The sequence below is a fragment of the Esox lucius genome, chromosome 2 (assembly GCF_011004845.1).
Source record: "Esox lucius isolate fEsoLuc1 chromosome 2, fEsoLuc1.pri, whole genome shotgun sequence".
Taxonomy (NCBI): Eukaryota; Metazoa; Chordata; class Actinopteri; order Esociformes; family Esocidae; genus Esox; species Esox lucius.
The window spans coordinates 37777446-37790094 of NC_047570.1; the positions used below are offsets into that span (position 1 = coordinate 37777446).

General features: G+C 45.4%; 1 protein-coding gene across 2 annotated transcripts in view; it reads right to left on the reverse strand.

Moving 5' to 3' along the window:
- The window catches only part of poc1a (POC1 centriolar protein A), a 41263-nt gene that overhangs the window by 19222 nt on the left and 9392 nt on the right, over nt 1–12649 (reverse strand). The window contains exons 8-9 of one of the 2 annotated variants that reach the window (XM_029113401.2): nt 5086–5154; nt 4139–4282 (exon numbers count right to left, since the gene is read on the reverse strand). The exons of the other annotated variant lie outside the window; for it this stretch is intronic. Coding sequence (XP_028969234.2) covers nt 4139–4282; nt 5086–5154 — 213 coding nt within the window. The remainder of the gene's footprint in view (nt 1–4138; nt 4283–5085; nt 5155–12649) is intronic. 2 annotated transcript variants of the gene reach the window in all.

A 12649-nucleotide genomic window follows, 5' to 3' on the forward strand; every position in this document is an offset into this window, starting at 1 on the left:
TCCCCAGTCCACCCATCTCCCCAGTCCTCCCATCTCCCCAGTCCACCCATCTCCCCAGTCCTCCCATCTCCCCAGTCCGTCCTCCCATCTCCCCAGTCCTCCCATCTCCCCAGTCCGTCCTCCCATCTCCCCAGTCCGTCCTCCCATCTCCCCAGTCCTCCCATCTCCCCAGTCCTCCCATCTCCCCAGTCCACCCATCTCCCCAGTCCGTCCTCCCATCTCCCCAGTCCTCCCATCTCCCCAGTCCACCCTCCCATCTCTCTGCGTTGGCCTTGTCAGTAACTCTTGTGTAGTACAGATCTGCAACCTTAAAGAGAGAAAGAGAGAGGATATCTGAATCAGATACTTTAGAAAGAGATGAAGACAGAAGTAAGAGATAAATATGGAGATGTAGAATGTAAAGGGCTGAGAGAGATGGGAGGAATGAGAGAGAGAGAGAGATGGAAAAATAAAGGCAAAAGGGAAGAGCGAGAAAGACAGACAGGAGCAAGAGAGGGTGGGTTAAAAGAGAGATGGGAAGAGACCACGGGGCCTGGGGAGGTGGAGTAGACAAACTAAACCCTTAGTACCTCAGACCAGCAGGTCCGGCTATGACGCTCTATGTCCCAAATAGCACCCTGTTGTACGTATAGTACCCTATGTTCAACAAGAGACGTATGAAGACCCTGGGAGAAAACATGGTGCACTATATAGGGAAGAGAGGCAGCCCCCTCCCCCCCTCACCTCCCCCCTCCCTGCTTGCAGGGTACTCAGCCTATTCCGATATATTTTTTATGAGATTGAAGAACACACTGGAAGGGATCTTGGAGCGTTCCTCCATTAAGAATCCTTCCAGAGCATTGAGATCCCACACCCTCCTCAAATCAGCTAAATGGTAGTACAATCCAAAAACAGACTCCAAAACGGTGATTTTGTGGACGATTTACCATTTCATTGTGTGGATGGGGTCACTGTCTCACTGTAAGAGCCACCTAATTGATAATAAAACAATCTCCCCATGTTTCAATCCACCATTTGGTTTGCACCATGGTTTCGACCGGCATAACATGCACAAGTTCATTTATTCGATGATCATCCACTCTGTGCCATCTGAATATGGGGAGGCTTATCAAACCGAGGCAAATGAATCGATAAGAAAAACAGTTGAATAAATAACAGGTAACAACCAGCTGGACCTCTGGGATGTTTCCTGGACAACCTGAATGAGAGGTAGTCTAGTTCTGCACCACCTCCATCGTGACGGACTGTGCAGACGAGGTCCAGGGAGGCCATCTTGGAAGCTCTACAGCTCTACAGCCCAGGGGGAGGCCATCTCTACAGCTCTACAGCCAAGGGGGAGGCCATCTTGGAAGCTCTACAGCTCTACAGCCCAGGGGGAGGCCATCTTGGAAGCTCTACAGCTCTTTCAGCCCAGGGGGAGGCCATCTTGGAAGCTCTACAGCTCTACAGCCCAGGGGGAGGCCATCTTGGAAGCTCTACAGCTCTACAGCCCAGGGGGAGGCCATCTTGGAAGCTCTACAGCTCTACAGCCCAGGGGGAGGACAGCCAAAGCGGCAGCTCGTGGCTCTCATTTGTTCACCCACTTGCTTGGTTGGTGACGTGTTGTAGTTGTCGGTTGGATCACGACAATGTGTCCTCTGCCCGAAAGAAGAATCATCTCAAATGTTTCACAGTGATCCATGGCTAACGAATGATTAAAAGAGAAACACTGACTTATGCAATCCATTGCTGCCATCTGTACTCATTCTAGGGTCTGAATCAGAGCAGGAATGTTAACCTAGCTAGTGTCTCTCCCTCTCTTCATTACTGAGTTACCAAGAACTAGGCAAAAACCCAGCTACTTGCATAGTGGTAATAAAAAGATAATGTAATGGGTAAACATGGCGGGTCCAAAAGGGCCAGAACACTTCGGGTTTTTGTCATCTCCCTGTAATCAGACACTGAATCAGACTGGGACACGGTTTCTTCTGATGGTTTCTTCAGTCGGTGCCAGGGGGACGGTTCCAGTCTAATTCACCGAGCTACTCCTTTCCTCATACCATATCAGTGTGGTGTAATAAAAATTCATTGTAAAAAAAAAAAAAACTAAACTAATTATGACAATAAAAAACGCCTAAGAGAGAATATGGAACTTTCTTCCTTTCCATTTGAAAAAGGAAATTAAATCCGGTCATATACGTTAGTTACTAACCAGTAAAGTACTGAGGGGTGTTTACCTTTAGGCTTAGAGCAAAGAGAGAATGAGATTGCAATATATTATTGTCATTACATTGACACAGATATATGACTCTTCAAAGCTTATTCTTCATAGTCTAATTTACGCACTGAAATCAATTCTGCAACACAAAATGCATACACATACAGTAACAACATACCAAGTATCATCCAGTGCAATCTAGTTTGAGTAATACTGGCCCCCCATGCTAGGCTAACAGGGCCGACGCGCTAGGCTAACATGACCTACACGTCATAATGAGCCAGACGTTAGGCTAAGATTCACTGGTGATAATGTGCTAGACGCTAGACTAACATCCAATGGTGATAATGAGCTACGCACTAGACAAAGAATCAACGGTGATTAGCTACACGCTAGGCAAATATCCAGTGGTAATATTGAGGTACAAGCTAGGCAAAGATCCAGTGGTGATATTGAGCTACACGCTAGGCAAAGATTCAGTGGTGATATTGAGCTACAAGATAGGCAAAGATCCAGTGGTGATATTGAGCTACAAGCTAGGCAAAGATCCCGTGGTGATATTGAGCTACAAGATAGGCAAAGATCCCGTGGGGATATTGAGCTACAAGATAAGCAAAGATCCAGTGGTGATATTGAGCTACAAGATAGGCAAGTGGTGATACTGAGCTACAAGCTAGGCAAAGATCCAGTGGTGATATTGAGCTACAAGCTAGGCAAAGATTCAGTGGTGATATTGAGCTACAAGATAGGCAAAGATCCAGTGGTGATATTGAGCTACAAGCTAGGCAAAGATCCAGTGGTGATATTGAGCTACAAGCTAGGCAAAGATCCAGTGGTGATATTGAGCTACAAGCTAGGCAAAGATCCAGTGGTGATATTGAGCTACAAGCTAGGCAAAGATCCAGTGGAAAAGGGGCCCCTGGATTTGCACAGTAGTCTAAGTCATTGTCATGCAGTACATCTGCATCAATGCCGCATACCAGCAATGTATGAAGGCACTGCCCAGGGGTCCAGCACAGGGTGACACTTTGGCTCAGCGCTGCTTAAAGTGGACAGAGGTGAGTTCCACTCCGTGTTCTGGTAACTACTTGCAGTAGGACGGGTGCCTGGAGTCATTGTTGTTATGCTGGGGAATGTGTTGCCCTCAACCACACATGTATCAGCCAAAACGTCCTGGTTGAGCAAGCAGGGTGATCAGAACTAGAACGGCTTAGTGAGACATGCTTGGAAGGAAAATGCCTTGTATATACTGTACTGGAATTGTTGCAATGAGACAGGGCTGTAATGGCAAATTGATATAAAAAACTAATGGGAGGCAAGAAAAACTGAGTAAAAAACTACAATAATAGTAATTAAAAGATACATTGTTGTTAATGATCTATATGCTAGGCTAAGATCCACCATTGATAAGGATCTATAAGCTAGGCCAAGATCCACAGTTAATAAAGATCTATAGGCTAGGATGAAGACCCAGAGTTGACAATAACCTATAAGCTAGGCTAAGATTTACCATTGATAATAGCAATGATACATGGGTCTGGCTGGCTCATATCTATTGCGAAGGGATTTACCTGTGTGAGGATATCTCGATGAGCAAAGACAGAGTTGGTAATCCAAAGAGTCTGGGAAATGAGACCACAAGGCAGGGAGGGCAAGCAAGCTTGTCTAGGTACAACCTCTCAGCGACATAGCAGCTGTCCACTGGTCTTTAAAGGTTGATTGATGGGGTGAAGAGGAAGTCTCAACCACTAGGCATTATTCTCAAATGACATCCGATTCCCCACAGCAGTCTGGCCTGAAAGAGTTCACTATGTGGAGGGCACCATTTTGGACACTGATCTAGCCTAGGGCCTGAAACAGATCACTTCCTGTCACACAATTGCACAACATTCTTTAGATCTGAGGAGCAATTCCGATCATTCCAAGGCGTGATTAGTGTACCTGGCTGTGGAGCAGGGAGCTCCCAGAGTCTTCAGGGAAAGCTGTGCTTCCTACACCTCCTCGGTCCACGCATGGAGCAGTATGTCGTAATCGTAACACCTCTCCGTAGTCAGCTGTGTCAAAGTTCGTCTTCCACACCATCAACTGTCACAGGGCAGAATTCTGAAGCTTAGAACATTGTGTTATGATGGTCAGGTCTGAGAGCACTACCACAAGCCTGAAAAGGTAGAGCTTGTTTTTCAATCTTTCAATAGTTTTTCATCTCTCAACTGAACTGGCTAGTAATGGATTCAAATGAACTGGCTAGAAAAGGCTTCGGCCGAACTGGCTAGAAAAGGCTTCGGCCGAACTGGTTAGAAATGGCTTCGGCCGAACTGGTTAGAAATGGCTTTGGCCGAACTGGTTAGAAATGGCTTCGGCCGAACTGGTTAGAAATGGCTTCAACTGAACTGTCTGGTAATGGCTTCAACTAAACTGGCTAGTAATGGCTTTAACTAAACTGGCTAGTAATGGCTTTAACTAAACTAGCTAGTAATGGCTTTAACTAAACTAGCTAGAAATGGCTTCAACTGAAAAGGCTTCAACTGAACTGCCTGTTAACGGCTTTAAATGAGAATGTCACTGCTTTCCCATTCTCAATTCCTGCTCTTCTCTCTGTCTTAAACTGTCAGTTGGTGTGGCTGAGAATTCCCAGAGAGCTGAGGGTGTGTGTGTTCTCCCAGGAACAACAGCCTGCCATTCTACATCACGTGGCGACAGAGAATTCGAGATAGCAGGTGGAGACGCTCACTGACTCTGGGAGCATGCCTCGTGTCTTCCCGGTCTGTCTACACCTCTCTTTACCAAACACCCGCGTAAAGGAAAGGCTTAGTACACTAAAACAAATGAGAGTTCAGGTTAATGCATCCGACAGTTTTAGTTTGTCCCGTAGTACTGTCCAGTCTCACCTGTTCATCAGCTCCTCCAGAGGCAAAGTATTCTCCAGTCCTAGAAAATGCAACGCAGGTGGCCGGGCCCTTGAATGAGACAAACAGACACGATGGGGGTCAGCATGAGGACCTGAGGGGTAGAGCTGACATGATAACCATATAACTGTTATGGATGAAGACTTAGGAAAACAAAATAAGAATCATGGCCATAAACATCTCTTGGCCCTTGGCTGAGACAAAACTGTCTTGCAGCTGAATGCCAAACCCAAAATACACCGGATTCAATCAGGCTCATGTACAGACGTCGGGTGTCAATTCCCGATTAACCAGTACCACGAAAGGTAAATATGTTTTACCCGAGGTATGCTTTCATGTCAATTAACGCTGCATCTCTAAACCGCTTAGAGCAGGTTACCTTCATGGTTAACTTGATGTTACCCAACAGAAGCACCGCCCTTCCGCCCACAAAAAGGCTGGCACGTTTGGAAGACCCAGTCAACATTGTTGGATGGATTCTGAGAGGCCTACTCCGCAGGGTTAGGGTGCTTAGAAGCCGAGTAACTTGAGTGTACCCCGATGATGTTGAGCGTACCCCGATGATGTTGAGCGTACCCCGATGATGTTGAGCGTACCCCGATGATGTTGAGCGTACCCCGATGATGTTCTCTAATAAAGACATCGATCCTCAACTGACAGAATTCCGTATATTTGCCGGATTCTAGGGCCAGACGTCTCCAATGCCACTCGCCGGAGTAATGCGCTCATGTTGAGCAGTGTGTCGTGCTTTGTGATATTTTGCCAGTGGACATTTCATGTATTTCATCTGGGATGCTGAACATTTGAACAAGAATGACGTGCAGTGATCAGAATACTGTAGGCTATACCGTGCAGTGATCAGAATACTGTAGGCTATGCCGTGCAGTGATCAGAATACTGTAGGATATGCCGTGCAGTTCACAAGGTGGTAGCTCTCACTAAACTGCTTGATGTATTTGTTGTGTTCCCTGGCCATTTAAGCGTTCTTAAGTAATTAGCAAAAAATACTTGGTCTATTTTTAATATGCTTAGGCTGGGCCTAGGCTATATACAGAACACTTTTTCCATAGGAATCCTGAGGGGTGATTAGTGTGATTGACCATACGCATATTCCCATGAGAACCACTGGGAGAACATGAGGGGGGTTATGTGAATAGGATGTCATTTCACAGCATTAATGTTTAGGTATTTGATCATTACATTCATTCAGGTAGTCCTTGGTAACAACACAGGTGTTTTACGGAGTAAATCTTAATTAACAGTGAGTAATGAGTCAATTTCAGAGGTGTAGCCCATGTGTAGGCCATAACTGAATCATCTTGTTTTCACATATTTAGATACGCTATTTTACTTGTCCATACATCTCAATCATACTACAAATAAAAGAAGAGTCTGTAAGCCAAACAAGAGAACATATGTCAAGAACACTGCTCTTACGAATTTACTGGGTCAGCACTACGCAGCCAACAACCCTCCCTGTCTTTGTTGGCCGCCACAGTGTTTCTTTAAACTTCTCATATCCTTTCTATATAAACGTGCATTCTTCCGGAAAAGAAGATGGAGCATGAGCCATTGTGCAAAAACTCAGCTTGCGTTGCCAAACGCACCCCTTTTAGTTGACTCAAACTCCAGTGAGTCAACTAACAAACATCTAAATCATCATCGTATTACCGTTTAACACCACTTCAAGCAATCAGATTTGTCAACACTGACTTTCCTTGATAACCCCAAGTTAAATCTGAGCAGGTTGAACACCCTTCGTAGTACACCCCTCTGGTGTGGGCCTATACAACCCTTTCTGTGAGTTCGCAAACAATGCCAGACATTTGTTTGTGGCAGAACCCAGGGAGGGCCAAGAAAAAATAGCCACCAATTGCCCATTGTTCATGAGGGCATTTCACACTACTTCTGAATTACAACTGGATTTTAGGGCTTGTACGCAGGTCCGGCTTAATGTGTTTTTGTGGCCCAAGGGGCGTAGCAGTCTATGACACCGTCTTATTGATGTGTCATAGCAGCTAGGTGTTTGTATACTGGTCACAACATGGCAACAATCCTGAAGGTCTTGCACAGGGCAGGGCCTTGTTGGTGCTCAGACTTTTTGATTGTCGAACGCACACCCCTCCCAGCATGCATGTGCTGGCAAGTACTTCCTGGTTCAGCAATTATGTCTGGATTACTTCTGGGCTCAGCGAATACCACCTGGTTGCGCTTTTTATGGATAACACTTTCTCTGGCTCCAACACCCTGAACAACACAGGGTCTAATGTGGTAACAACGTTATGACAAATTAAAAACTCTCACATTTTGTCAGCTTGTAGTTGGCCGTCAACATGGCACTCCCACAGCATGCCTGTAAATGAAGGCTTCTGTCCCACATTTCCTTGTTTTTTTTACCTAAATATTATTTGGAAACAGGGCAGCAGCCAAATGACTGGAGGCAGAAAAATAATGCAGTTGTCTTTTATTAACAAACTGATACAACTAAGTTATTTGATTATAGACTGTACATACTATATGTTGGACATGGTCTGATTCATATCTTCAAACTAATTAAAACGCTATCAGTACCACTTTAACATTCATTCTTCAGTCTCAGTAATACACCAGTCAGTAATACACCAGTCACGTTGTCCAGGGTATCCATAAAAATCTTTATCAGTTTGCAACAGATGGAGAGAAAGAAAAAAGAGAGAGAAATAAAGACAATAGAAAGAAGGCAAGATGGACAAATAGAACAAGAAAGAGAGAGAGAGGAGAGATGGACGGAGAGACACAAAGAGGTGAATAGACTGATAGATTGATAGAGAGATGGACGGAGACAGACAGAGACAGATTGAAAGAGACAGGTGGGAGACACACAGATCAGACAGATAAGGCAACATGGTGAGCATCCAACAGGAGGGTAAAGCCACCTTTAAAAACACAAGCCATTGGGAAGAGCTTTCTGATCCAGTTGGTTTTTACAAGGAAACCAGGAGTGTTGCAATATTCCCAAGGAGTGACTGAGGAGATTCTCCTTCTCTCCCTCCTCCACTTCTTCCCAGTCCCCCCCTCTCAGAGCACGAGAACAGCCATGGAGTGAGGAGAGATGGAGGACATTATCTTGCTCTCAGTATGACTCATTGCGGGTAGGCGGCTTCCTTGACATTTCTAAAATACACTTCGCAGGGATCATTCAAACATGACTAAAAATGGAAACTCGCCCAACATCAATACATAGCATTTCTTTTTTGGCCTAAATTAGGACAGAGCAAAACGGAAAACCACCACAAGGCCTTAAGATTACAGATCCACGCCAGGGAGCAGAGGCCAGGCCAGGGAGCAGAGGCCAGGCCAGGGAGCAGAGGCCAGGCCAGGGAGCAGAGGCCAGGCCAGGGAGCAGAGGCCAGGCCAGGGAGCAGAGGCCAGGGAGGTGCTGCTCCACATTAACAGAAGGTGGCTGACCTTGATGCACGTAACAGCCAATGTGATGACTGAACACTACCGGGACGTAACGGCCAATGTGATGACTGAACACTACCGGGACGTAACAACCAATGTGATGACTGAACACTACTGGAACATTAGAAACCAATGTCTCCACTTGGTGTTCATGTGGAGTCAAATCAGATACATACAGGCAGGGCTGTCACAATAATACTACTCAATAATACTAAGGGAACACTAAAATCACACGTCGGGCCTCTGTGAAGATAAGTCCACTGCACTGTTTTCTTTCCTTCCAAAAAAAGCCAAAGGAATGTTTTGAGTGAGGAACAGAAGGGTTAAAATTAGGAGACCATTGCAAATTGAACGCTTCTGTTCCTCACTAAAAATTTTCCTTTTCAACTTTTTTGAAAAGGGAAGAAAAAGGTGCAGTGGTCTCTTAAGTTCTCCCGGAGCTGATCCCAGACCAAAATCTTTACTGCGTTGACAACAAAATGACGCAAGAACGGTCAGTGGAAACCAAAATCACCAGCCGACTGGATTCAAACTCACACCGAAAATAAAAGTAAACAATTGAAATTATAGGTTGTTCGTTCCACTGGCATGAATTTCATCACTGCAACTCAATGTGACTCAGTAGTGTGTATGGACCCCACACTCCCGATAACGTCTGGGCATACTCCTGACTAGACAGCAGATGGTGTCCTGGAAGTCTGGACACTACTGGAACATACGGTGCTACTTGGCTACAACAATACGTAATGTCCCAAAGGTTCTCAATTGGATTCAGGTTGGGGGAACATGATGGCCAGTCAATGGCATCAATGCAAAAGTCCCCTACACACTCTCCACAGGCTGGACATTGTCCTGCACCAGGAGGAACCCAGGGCACACTGCACCAGCGTAAGGTCTGACGATGAGTCTGAGGACTTCATCCCGGTACTGAACTGCAGTCAGGATACCGTTAGCTAGCACATTGAGGTCTGATTGACTGATTGCACAATCAAATTTATTTATAAAGCCCTTTTTACAACAGCAGTTGTCACAAAGTGCTTTACAGAGACACCCGGCCTTAAACCCCAAGGAGCAAACAAGAGTAGTGTTGAATTTCAGTGGCTAGGAAAAACTCCCTAAGAAGGCCAAATTTTAGGAAGAAACCTAGAGAGGACCCAGGCTCAGAGGGGTGACCAGTCCTCTTCTGGCTGTGCCGGGTGAGATATTAAGAGTCCAATGGGAATAATAAATACATTTCTCTGAGCTAAATCCTGAGTCTATTTGATTTTAGACTAGGTCAGAAGTATGACCAGGTGGACAAGGACGGGGACAGCAATGGGCCCCCCAAACCAGGTAATCCGCAGGTGTGGACCAGGACCTCATCTCCTCCTAAAATTTTAAACTGGAGGAGACTGAGAAAAGTTAGTAGTGCATTCCTCATATCCCCCAGCACAATAATATAGCAGCGTAACACCTTGGAACTGAGACGGGGGGGGGTTCGGTGACACTGTGGCCCTACCCGGGGGAGGCCCTGGACAGGTCCCAACAGGCAGGAAATCAATCCACCCACATTGCCAGGCATCAACCAAAGGGACACCTCGCAATCCTCCAAGGATATGCCTCCCCAGACTGGTCATGCTGGATGATGGATGATGCTGCAGGCAGCATAACGTTCATCACGGCGTCTCCAGACTTTCACATCTGTTATGTGCTCAATGTGAACCAGCTCTCATCTGTGAAGAGTACAGAGCGCCAATGGCGGACCTGCCAAATCCGGTGTTCTCTGGCCAATGCCAATCAAGCTGCACGGTGCTGGGCTGTGAGCACTGGTCCCAGTCCATTTCTGAAAGTTTGGTCAGAAACAGGTACACCAGTAGCCCGCTGAAGGTCATTTTGTAGGACTCTGGCAGTGCTCCTCCTGTTCCTCCTCACACAAAGGAGCAGATACCAGTCCTACTGGTAGATGTCCTTCTACAGCCCTATCCAGCTCTCCTTGGGTAACGGCCGTCTCCTGGTATCTCATCCATACTCTTGAGATTGTACTGGGAGACACAGCAAACCTTTGTGCGAGGGCATGTATGATGGGCCATCTTGGAGGAGCTGGACTGCCTGTGTAACCTGAATGGGCTCCAGGTACCACCTCATGCTACCAGTAGTGACGAGGACACTAGCAAAACTAGAGAAGAATCAGTCAGGAAGGATAAGGAGAGAGCAATTGTCTGTGGCCACCACCTGCAAAACCTTTCCCCTTTTGGAAGTTGTCTTGTGGTTGCCTCTCCAGGGCAATCACTTATGGTTCCTAACCGGACAGATTGATATTCCTGAAGTTTGACTTGGTGTTACACTGTGATGATTACATGTTCACTGAATTTTTTGGAACAGCGTATTACATAATTGCCTGATTGCAATTATTTGAGTCAGATGGCAATTATCTTTTTGCACAATGGAAACATGATTTTGGAATGAAGACGATCTGTCTGGAATGAAGATGTTTCTGTTTCCATCAGTCAGGATGTCCAGGGCCTGGGAGTGGAAGAGCATTTGACAGCTCTGCAGAAAGTTATGGACTCAGATCATTAATGGACACTTCTGCTTCTTAAACCTATTTTAGAATTGTTCTGCACCAACGCACCACCATGAAATTTAGCCACATTATAGTTCATGTTTAAACATACTGATACCAAGTTAACAATAGTTAGACAAACGCTTTTCAGTCTATTTTTTGCATCAACTCTGAAAGACAAAAAAAAAAAGTGTGTAGAAAATTTCTACTAATATTTTAAGTAGAATTTTGTAATTTCCTAATTAGAAAATATGCATTAAAATGCATGGACAAAAATATGTTGACCCATTGCATATTAACATTTGAAAATAAAATGAATCTGCCATTTTTAACTTAATTAATTAAATGAGCGCTGAAACGTTTTTCTAAATGAGGAAGGCTATTTCCAATAACTACGCGATATTTGCAGGAGAGCGAGAGGTGAAACGTGATAATGCGCAGGGTAGTGGAATTGTTATGGCTTTGTAGTTGCGTTTTGTGAACAGCATTCGTTACCAACATTAAGTGGTAGTTCCTAAGTGAAACCGCCCTGGGCAGTTTTTGGTCTTAATGAAAGAGCCCAATAATTTAGAGGCGGTGAATTGCCATTAATCTGAAGAACCATCTCCAGCTCCAACATGTGAATTTTTAGGCCCACAATATTATTAGGCTTACACTGTAATAGTGGCATACAATTAACAATATTAACAATTACATTTTTAATCGCAATTATTTGTGCCACAATTAATCATCAACTAAAATGTCAATTGTGACAGCCCTACATACAGGGAATACTAGCACAGCAAATATTCGTAGGGGTTCGCTGTACTTTAGGTTTATGTAGCCTTCCCAGGGTAGCAACAGGTCAGCAATTAACAGATGCATGAGTGTATATGGAGAGTGTGAAAATTTAGGTTCTAGCGTGTGTGTGTGTGTGTTGAAATATGCGTATGGGTATACACCAAATCAGCCAATACATTATGACCACCTGTCTAATATTGTGTAGGTCCCCTTTTGCCGCCAAAACAGCCCTGACCCGTCGAGGCATGAACTCCACTAGACCTCTGAAGGTGTGCTGTTGTATCTGGCACCAAGAAGTTAGCAGCAGATCCTTTAAGCCCTGTAAGTTGCGAGGTGGGGCCTCCATGGATCGGACTTGTTTGTTCAGCATATCCCACAGATGCTCGATTGGATTGAAATCTGTGGAATTTGGAGGCCAAGTCAACACCTTGAACTTGTTGTGTTCCTCAAACCATTCCTGCAACATTTTTGCTTCGTGGCAGGGCGCATTATCCTGTTGAAGAGGCCAATGCCATCAGGGAATACCGTTGCCATGAAAGGGTGCACATGGTCTGCAACAATGCTCAGGTAGGTGGTACGTGTCAAAGGAACATCCACATGAATGGCAGGAACCTGCAGAACACTGCCCAAAACATCCGCTGGCTTGCCTTCTTCCCATAGTGCATCCTGGTCCCATGTGTTCTCCAGGAAAGCGATGCACACGCACCCGGCCATCCACGTGATGTAAAAGATAATGTGATTCATCAGACCAGGCCACCTCCTTCCATTGCTCCGTCCAGT